This window comes from Oryzias melastigma, unplaced genomic scaffold, assembly GCF_002922805.2.
Source record: "Oryzias melastigma strain HK-1 unplaced genomic scaffold, ASM292280v2 sc01528, whole genome shotgun sequence".
NCBI classification, from domain to species: Eukaryota; Metazoa; Chordata; class Actinopteri; order Beloniformes; family Adrianichthyidae; genus Oryzias; species Oryzias melastigma.
This window is the reverse complement of record NW_023418110.1, coordinates 1-9,885: the sequence shown is the minus strand read 5'-3', so window position 1 is coordinate 9,885 and position 9,885 is coordinate 1. Positions and strand designations below refer to the sequence as shown.

Here is a 9,885-nt window from a genome sequence, read left to right as displayed (position 1 = left end):
AATTGTCCGTTTTAATGTTTGCTTGAAGGATTTGTGAACTCGTTAGGCACTCCACCATTATAGATCAGCCCAATGACCAACAAACATGTCCTTCACAGCTGAAGACACACAACTAAATACAGAAAACATCTCTGACAACAACTGTTTACTGAAGTGTGGGATCGTTTTGGTACGAAAAATTATTTATTTTTATCTATGGTGGCCCTGAAGTTCAAATCACACCAACAAACCCCCCAAAACATTTTAAAGATTAAAAAAAATAAAAATAAAAAATAACAAAAAAAAAACATAATTACATTTTAGAAAATGAAAAACAAAATTCCAGAAAATAAATCACAATTTAAGAAAGTTATTAGCATGATGGGATTTTGGATTTCTCTGTACTGATTATAAACTTTTATTTGAGTGCAGACATTGAAAAAAACTCAAAAGTCAAAAATTTAATCACTGATTTCCCTCAAAATCAACCTGTTCTGGTTTCTTATTGTGCTCCATTTAACATGTTTTGTTTGTTTCATCTCTTAGCTTTCCGAAACCTTTTCTTTTTATTTTATTTCATTTTTTTGGAATTCCATCCATCCATCTTCTTAACCGCTTTGTCCCTCTTCGGGGTCGCGGGGGTGCCGGAGCCTAACCCGGCTGCTGATGGGCGAAGGCGGGGTACACCCTGGACAGGTCGCCAGTTCGTCGCAGGGCTTTTTTTGGAATTGTCTTTTGAAATTTAATCCTGTTTTTTGATTACGTGTTTTGATTTTTTTTATTGTTATTGTGATTTTTAATTTTTTTAGGTGTGTGATTAGTGGGTGTGATTTGAACTCCAGGGCCACCGTAGTTTTCTGATTGATAAAAACAAAAAAACTTTAGAAAGTTTGTGTCTTCAAGCTTCAAATGTAAAAAGTGGAATTTCTTTGAGCAAAACTTTTTTATTAAAGAGAATTAGGGAAAAAAAATGCAATAAATTGATAAAAAGTACAAAAACAACCTTAAATAAAAGGACTTTGACTCCTAACATAAATGTATTCTGAAAGGTCATTTCCTCCAGAGCAGCTCACACAGGCAGAGTGCAGCCAGTGGTGGCTCTGCCAGTTCTGCTGAACACAGCTGGCTGTGTATCTGCTGGTGAGCATGTGCGGATGACGGGTTGATTGCTCAACACAAAGAGCCCAAAGAGGGCTTTGACATTTCCTAACGTGGTTACCATGGGGACCTGGCTCCTGCTGCACCAGGGGAGGAGTGGGTGTGAGCAGGAAGAGTGTCCCGTTGGGTGCTGGGAGGGTTGCGCACAATGAGAAGGGCTGTTCAAAAAATTTGGAAGGAGGGTTTAAAACTGTAACTCTTGGATGTGGTGTGTGTTTGTGTGTGTAATCCAGCGCGGGAGTGTCCTGCTGGGACTCAGCTTAGGTGTGTGTGTTTGTGAGAAATGAAGAAGTGGAGCTGGAACTGGAGGTAAATGTGAATCACAGCTGTAACTCCTACTGCCTTTAAGACAACAAGGCCAAATGCTGTGCAGCGCCGCTAGCAAGAGGCGCTACTAGAACAACACGTGTGCACAAGTAGTCTTTCTGTTATGAAACTTGATCTGCCAAAACCCGAATGCAGGCAGAGAATGCTAAAATCTTGATATTTCTTGTTGAATTTAAAGCTATAAATAATAATATATGGTATTTGACAGAGAAATGTATTCAAGTGTTGAGTTGGAAGAAGCAAGCTTATGATTGGACGTCTTTTTGTTGCATCACATGAACATAAAACGACAAAAAACAAAAAGAGAAACTGATGTTTGCCATAAATTTACTTCTTGGTTGATTTTATACCTTTTAACCAACATAATCGTGTTTATATCTGTGGTTTTCAAACCATACTGCAGTTGCTCGATCATTTTTTAATACATATCTACGTTTTACATCCCTAATCGATACTGCTGTCCCTCCCACTGCCCGATCGATTTTTCGATACGTATCTAATATCTTTTACACCCCTAGCAGGTAGCACGTTTTTTTGTGCATGTGTGGGTTTTCTGTGGGCACTCTGCCTCCCTCACTCTACATTTATGACTCTAAATTGCTCCTCAGCGTCCATGTTAGAGTGAGTGTGTGGTCATGTGACAGACTTGTAACCTGTTCAGGGTGAACTGCACCTTCTCCTAACAGTAGTTGGGATAGGCTCCAACAACCCAATTATCCAGAAAGGAATTTAGCGGGTTCTGGAGATGGATGGATTTACACAGGATCCCTTTTACATTGATTTTACTTTTTTGGGGGGTTGAACAACTTTCAAAACTTATACAAACAAAAAAGTATCATTTACTAAAAGTTTTTTTTTAAATAGCTACTTTTATAACCACATCCACTGATATCAGTTTTACAAATTTAGACTCTTGAATATGATTAATAAATTGCTAAATTGTCCATTTGTGCTTAGATAAATATCAGCTACAATGTTGTAATTGCATCTGCACCATCCATCCATCCGTCCATCCATCCTTCCATACGTTGTTCATCCATCATCCATTCATCCATCCATACATTGTCCATCTATCATCCATCCGTCCGTCCATCCATCCATCTATTCGTCCATCCGTTCGTCCATCCATTGTTCATCTATCATTCATCCATCTATACATTGTCCATGTAACATCCATCCGACCATCCTTCCATTCATTGTCCATCTATCCTCCATCGATCCATTCATCCATCGTCCATCTATCATCTATCCATTGTCCCTCCCTCCATCCATCCATCTATCCATCCATCCGTTCATCCATCCGTCCATCAATTATCCATCTATCATCCATCCATCCATCCATCCATCCATCCATCCATGCGTTGTCCATCTATCATCCATCCATCCATCTGTCCATCCATCCATCCATGCGTTGTCCATCTATCATCCAGCCATCCATCCATCCACTGAACCTCCTAATTTTTTCTGGGGTCACAGGGTTGCTGGAGCCTATCCCAGCTACTGTAGGGTAAAGGTGGGGTACACCCTGAACAGGTCACCAGTCAGTTGTAGTGGCCCATAATCCCACACATTCACACCTAAGAGGAATTTAGAGACAGCAATCAAACAATGAAGAATATTTTTGGACTGTGGGAGGAAACAACTCCCTCGTGCACCTGGAGAACATGTACAGAAAGGTCCTAGTGGGGATTCGGTGTAGTGGTTAGCCAAGAATGCTAACCGCTGTGCAGCCCCTCAGAAACACTTATTATTGAAAAAGCTAAATCTGAAGTCATAGTCAGATCAAATTTTGACAATAACACCAAAATAAGAAAGTTTAGCTCCATTTACCTGATGCATTATCCGTGGAGCTGACCATTGACACTTCTCTTTGTGAAAGTCCAAAAGCCTGTAAGCAAGTCCCACTTTCACTAAAAAGACAAAAAGGAAATATTCACAGCAAATTAATTGAAAGGTCTTGACTTTTATGTTTATGTCATTTTAAGATATGAAGTTCTTAAGTACCAGTAAGACTGCCATGTGCTCGGACAGGTAGGACATTTCTCACATAAGTCTCCATGTCGCTGGTGTTTGTCACACACACACTTCCCACATACACACTTGCCCTGCCCGTTACAGAGCAAACCGTTTGAATAGCAGGTAGTTGTGGAGAGGGGACAGCCACAGTCCTCACCGGTCCACCCATCCTCGCACACACACTGTCCCAACACACACACACCTCGACCTAGAGCACACACGGAGAAAGGAGGAAATTAGTCTAGAAATGTTGAACCTTTACAGAAGTCTCATTGTTTAAAGGTCTTTTTGGGGTACTTTCCCTACCTGCACAAATGAGTTCCCCTTTGTACGGACAGGAGAAGTCGTCTATTTCACAATATTTCCCTTGTACAGTCCCAAGTCTTGCTTGGTCACACACGCACCTCCCACACACACAAATTCCCCGCCCACTGCAGTCCACATCTGCACCCGTCGCTCTGCAGCTCCTGCTTGGATCTGCCTTTAAGTCCTGCTGCAGAGTCGCACCATCTTGAATCCCCTGGCAGGGTAACTGTTCGTCTTCGTGACAATGCCCCGTCGCTCCACAACTGCAGTGACATTTGGAGTGGATCCTAACTACCGTTGACTCGTTGTAACCCACGGGGCGAACGATCACCCTCACATCCTCGTCTCTGCCGTCATCGGCACAGGAGTGTTGACCGATGGTGATGTTAAAGTAGACCTGCAGGACGAAAACAGGGCAGTATTTTGAGTTTCCCATGACGCACCAGTTTCTATCCTTCTGACGTTGGTGATTTAAAGACCCACTCCGATGAAAATGGTGTTTTTATAATGTTCTTGTATCACTTCTCTTAAAATGGAGGACATATAAAGAGAAAATCAGTAACACTTTAGATGAGGTATTGCAAAACACTCAATATAATGTTGGCAAAGACAGTTAATACATTTATTTAAGCTTTTAAGATGTGTATTAATATGGCGTATGTAGACAATGGCCTCACTTTAGATGTTAATAAACCTTATTCGTCTTATTGTGCTTAAAAATGTCTGCTAGCACTCTATAAACACATTAATAATGTTTGTTAATTTGTTAATTAAGCTTATTAAAGTGTTACCAGAAAATCTAGCTCAAAACTCAATTTTTGTGTATTTAAATTAATCTGAATTGAAAAAATGCTGTTTGAAAAAGAGCCTATTTGTGACATAAAATATACTGGGCAGGCATCAAGCTCCCTGCTTTAAGATCTCAGCAATAAGAAAGGGAAGGGGGGGCGGGGTTGCTCTACGTCAACAGTCCCGCCCACAAGTCAGAGGCGAATTCCTAATAAACTACTGCAAAAACTGTCCTGGAAAACGACAGAGGTTTGTTGATATTGGATGAAAATGGCACACTTGAAAATAAAAAAAACACTATAAATTTGGGGGCACATCGGGCACATTTAAATTTAATTTAAATATATGCGTTGATGGATGCAAACCTTTGTTTATAAGCAGTAATGATGGTAAATGAATGACATCTTTTTCCTTGGTTTCGCCACAAATACCCCAATTTTAAACCCTACAAAGGCACATTCTTTACAACTGCTGAAAGTTGGGAAAGTTCTAAATAGTTGGAGTGACTCAGTATGAATAATTGTTCTACTGATGTGGAAAACTGCGCGAAACAAGACCGTCTCCTGATATTCATCACCCTTGCGGAAAATTTCTCTCCATAATTCAGTTTAATCCATCCAAGGATTAAAGGGTTGAGCGTTTGTCTCTCAGCACAATGAAGCAATTAGGGAGCAATGATTTAGTGTCTTGCAGTTTGGGAAGGATCACACAAAGGTTACAGAAAAAGAGAATGTCAGCAGATTTATGAAATAGAGAAATCAAAGCTACATAGAAATTATCTAGGGTTCCCAGTGGTCTTTTAATTAGGATTATGCCGTTTAGAGCCAAAATCAACTAATCTGTGATGCTTTTTTTCTATTTCTGATAAATGAGTTGAATACAAATATTTCATTTTTAATTTTAAGATTAATTTTCTTTATATATGTCCTCCATTATGAAAAAAATTTTCAGTGGACCATTGAGGTTATTTTTATCAAATGTCTCATTTGTTCATTCACATTAGGCAAGGTAAGGATTTTAGGACAAAAAAAGGTCACGGAATCACATGGAAATGTTTTCCTGTTAAATACAGGCAATAATCCGCTCAACTTGGATTATATAACAAATCTTCTCTGTCATGTAAAGCTCTAGGTAATGTGGCCGTGTGGGTGTGATCGCAAACAATCCGAGGCAGCGAATGAATGCTCGCCAACGTCCCTGGAAGTGAAAGGTTTCTTGATCAGGTATGTTCAACCTGATACTCTGCGGGAGTGCTCACCGTCTGGTTTGGCTGCACTCCTGTGCAGCTCCGGCCTTTGGCCGTGGATCCATCGGGACAGAGAGGAGACACAGAGACCCAGTATCTGCTGACTGCCTCGTCCTCCACCGACACAGACACCAGCACCTCTGACAGCAGCCTCTGAGCGGGACAAAAGAAAGAGGGGGGGCTGACTTTTAGCTTTGGTCCTGACACTAAGACATCCGATTTAATCTAATTCTGAGCTAAAATCTCTAAAAGGGGCTCAATTCAGTGGCAACATCACTAGAAAGCACTTGCAGTCTTTGGGCCTTTTCTTTTACAAATACCAGGGGGTTTACGGGTAAGAGGGGGTGGAGCCAAAAATAGAATCTTTGTCTCCGTCCATGATTAGGACACATGGTTTCCTTGGGGATCTGATACTGCTACAATGGCAGCTTCTGTTTGGACTCCTCTGTGTGTGTGTTTGTGTGCACACATGTGTGTAGATGCATGCCCAAATCTGAGGATTCGGCAGATTCACAAGGCAAACAATGGAGCGCTTTGCCGGAGGCAAGAATATAGTCGCAGACTGTTGCCAACTGAACGAACCCACGATCTCACACACACACAAAGGCACGCTCAACCTTCCTTAACCTCTTGTCCTCATCCATGTTTTCTGTTCTCCAAAAGCATCATGTAATGGTTGTTGAACTCTCAGTGATGTAAAAGGTGTTATAAGGGTCCCCCAAACATGCACAGAAATTCAGAATATTTTCTGGCAATCTAATTATACTGCAAATAGAAATAAATCACAGAAAGAGGACACAACTTGTAGGGGGATTTCTTCTACAAAGGGAAACTGAAAGGGACAGTGAAAGGTTTCTACCTTATATGCATCCACCACCAGATCGATCAGGTTTGGAGCTTGAAAGACGCTTAACTTTCCCAAGTAGGAACCAGGAAGTAGGCGCACCAGCTCCTACAGAAACAAACACAAGGATTTACAGCATAGTGACCAACTCAGTGGTCTTGAGGTAGAGTGAGACTGTAAGGTTGTACGTTCAATATCCACAGTTAAGTCTTACTAAAGACTCTAAAGGGGTTGGTTTTAGTGGTTAAACCACCAAATGACTGCCGAGCAGGGCTGTCTGCAGCTCACTGCTCCACCAGAGGATGGGTCAAATGTGTAGAGCAAATATCACACACCTAGGTGTGTGATACGGAGCCCCCTAGGGACATAGAAGAACTGGTTTCTCGTGCCCTAGGATGTATCTGGTCCACACCAGAAAGTATTAATCCAAATGATTTTAAGTAGTTTTAGGTGATAATATGATGGTGACGGCAGACAAGAAAAGCCAAATTGACTTTGTAGGCGAGTCTGAAGGTGAAATAAAACTCAAAAAGTAGTTCATGTAATGTCATTTTTAGGCAACTGACTCTGAAAAGGTCACCTGTGCGCAGATGATCACTAGTTTCATGTGCACACCAGTTAGTTTCTTGTGCGGCAGATACTTTCTTATACACACCAGTTAGTTTCTTGTGCACACCAGATACTTTCTTGTACACACAAGTTAGTTTCTCATACATACCAGTTAGTTTCTTGTGCACACCAGGTACTTTCACATACACACTAGTTAGTTTCTTGTGCACACCAGGTACTTTCACGTACACACTAGTTAGTTTCTTGTGCACACCAGGTACTTTCACGTACACACTAGTTAGTTTCTTGTGCACACCAGGTACTAGTTAGTTTCTTGTGCACACCAGATACTTTCTTGTACATACCAGTTAGTTTCTTGTGCACACCAGGTACTTTCACGTACACACCTGTTAGTTTCTCGTGTGCACCAGATACTTTCACGTACACACCTGTTTGTTTCTCGTGCACACCAGATACTTTCTCGTGTGCACCACATACTAACTCATCTGCACCAGATACGTTCTCATGTTCACCAGTTAGTTTCTCATACACAGCAGTTTGTTTCATACTGACCAGTTTGTTTCTCGTATTCACCAGATACTTTCTCATTCATAGCAGATACTTTGTCGTGTGCAACTGGATACTTTCTTGTGCGCACCAGTATATTTCTCATGCGCACCAGCTACTTTCTTGCGCGCACCAGATACATTCTCCTGCACAATAGATAATATTTTTATGAACACCAGTTAATTTTCTCTCACATACCAGTTTGTTTCTTGTGCTCACCAGATACTTTCTCATCTGCACAATAACCCAGTACTATTTTTTTTTACTTCTATTTTCTTTAGGGGCTCCATAGGGTGACAACTAATGAAGCTATACTGGAAGATCTTTAGGTAAAACTGTCTGTTCTAAAATGTTGCATCTGAAGGACAAATTACCTCATACCACTGGTACCGCTGCTTCTCCACAGCGAAGACAGAGTAGATACGGTTTTCAAGCAGCTTTTCAGACAATTGTCCCAAACTGGGATGATCCTAAAAGGGAGAGAATCCGAGGGTGAGATGTGTGTCGATCCACTCTTCATCTTAAAACCTCTTCTCTCTCCTCACCATCTTTGTGCTTCCTGTGTAAACATTGTTTTCCAAGTGACAAAGACCATCATGCGGCACGACAATCCCTGCCAGCCGGCTGTCCAGGGCGAGGTGAGAGGGCTGGTCGGTCATCAGGAGCAGCAGACGTTTGGCTTCAGATCGCCAACCGATCGCATCCTTGATGGAAAAGTAATTTAGAAGAGAGTGATTATTAGTTGGTGTGGGTAAGTTGTGGTAGTCTTAAGGATTAAACCTTGAAAGTAGCCAAAAACATTTATTTTAACCAATAATTTAAGAGAAAAGACTAAAAACTAGAATATAGAAGCTTGATTGAAATGTATTGTCTACTACCTGTAAATATTGTAAAAGCTGTTCAAATCACTATTTAAATGCATTTTTGGAATATGTGTGAAATGTTTATTTCAAGTTTTTAAAAAAAGATTAAAATCTAAAATAAACTTAAATTAAGACATTTTCTTCTCAGGCCTGCAGGTCTTTTTTTTCTTTTTTTTGCATGTAAGATGACATATATTTAAATTTACTAGCTAAATAGGACAGACAACACATATTTTTCTTAAAACAAATCTTACACATGCTGTTGTTTATATCTAAAATCAAAATCAATAAGATTTTATAACTACTTTTACGATTAATAATCTTAGGTGGATTGACATTTGCAGGGTAAGGACCCCTCCACGTCACTTTTTGACGTTTTGGGTGTTCAATACTTGTTGTTTTTCGATGTACTGGCTGTTCCCATTAAATCACAGGCTCCCAACCTCCGGGCCGTGAACAGGAACCGGTCCAGTTGCGCACCAGTACCCAAACCCTACCGGTACCAGTACCCTAACCCGACACCGGACCAGATGTGGTACAGGACCCTAACCGGTATAGGTTATAGGGGGACCAGTGCACATTCGGTACTGCGTCCCAAGGGTTGCTGACCTTTGAGTTTACGAACAGCCAGCACGTCAAAAGATGAATCTAGTATAGTAGTTTAGTACATAAGTTCGCTTCCTTCCACTCCCTTTCAAGCGATCTACTTGTGATTCATTAAGTGATATGTTATGTATTATTACCTGATTGCTTGAAATAAACCATTTCATTCATTCATTCATTCATTAAGTGTTTTCAAATATCCCTGTTAGCGTGTTCTTGAACGCATCACATGCTCGGTGTGTACGTAGAGTATGAATAATGTAAATTATACATGTCTATTTACTGAGTTTGTATAAAGAAATAACTATTTTATGTGAGTTTTTCCCTAAAGTTTCAGCTTGAATCAATACATTTCACTGCCATGTGCTGCATGGATTGTACTTTTTCTTTTTCTCATCTGCATTCATTGAGAAAACAAATGATGATGTCGTTCATCTCAAAGTTTTGCTGAAAACTCTCAGTCTAAGTAAAGTGCTGATAATTTTTTTTGGACTTAACATAGAGAGCTTGATAACAAACAGGACCTTTTTCCACAAGACTCCATATGCTTCCTATTTTAAAGTTTTATGAGTGCGGTAAAAGAAAAATGCAGAGTCAAACTTTTCAATCGTCTGAATCACATCTATTGCAGATATGAT

The 9,885-nt window shown here is 40.4% G+C and overlaps 1 protein-coding gene across 1 annotated transcript; it reads right to left on the bottom strand.

The window, feature by feature from the left end:
- Positions 1-1,198: 1,198 nt before the first annotated feature.
- Positions 1,199-8,485, bottom strand: LOC112141549 (integrin beta-8-like; the record flags this gene model as incomplete). The annotated part of the gene is made up of 8 exons (XM_024264707.1): positions 1,199-1,267; positions 3,295-3,374; positions 3,469-3,688; positions 3,787-4,183; positions 5,834-5,974; positions 6,681-6,773; positions 8,156-8,251; positions 8,327-8,485. Coding segments are annotated over 8 exons (1,255 nt in total), but the record flags the coding sequence as incomplete, so codon positions are not given.
- Positions 8,486-9,885: the final 1,400 nt, after the last annotated feature.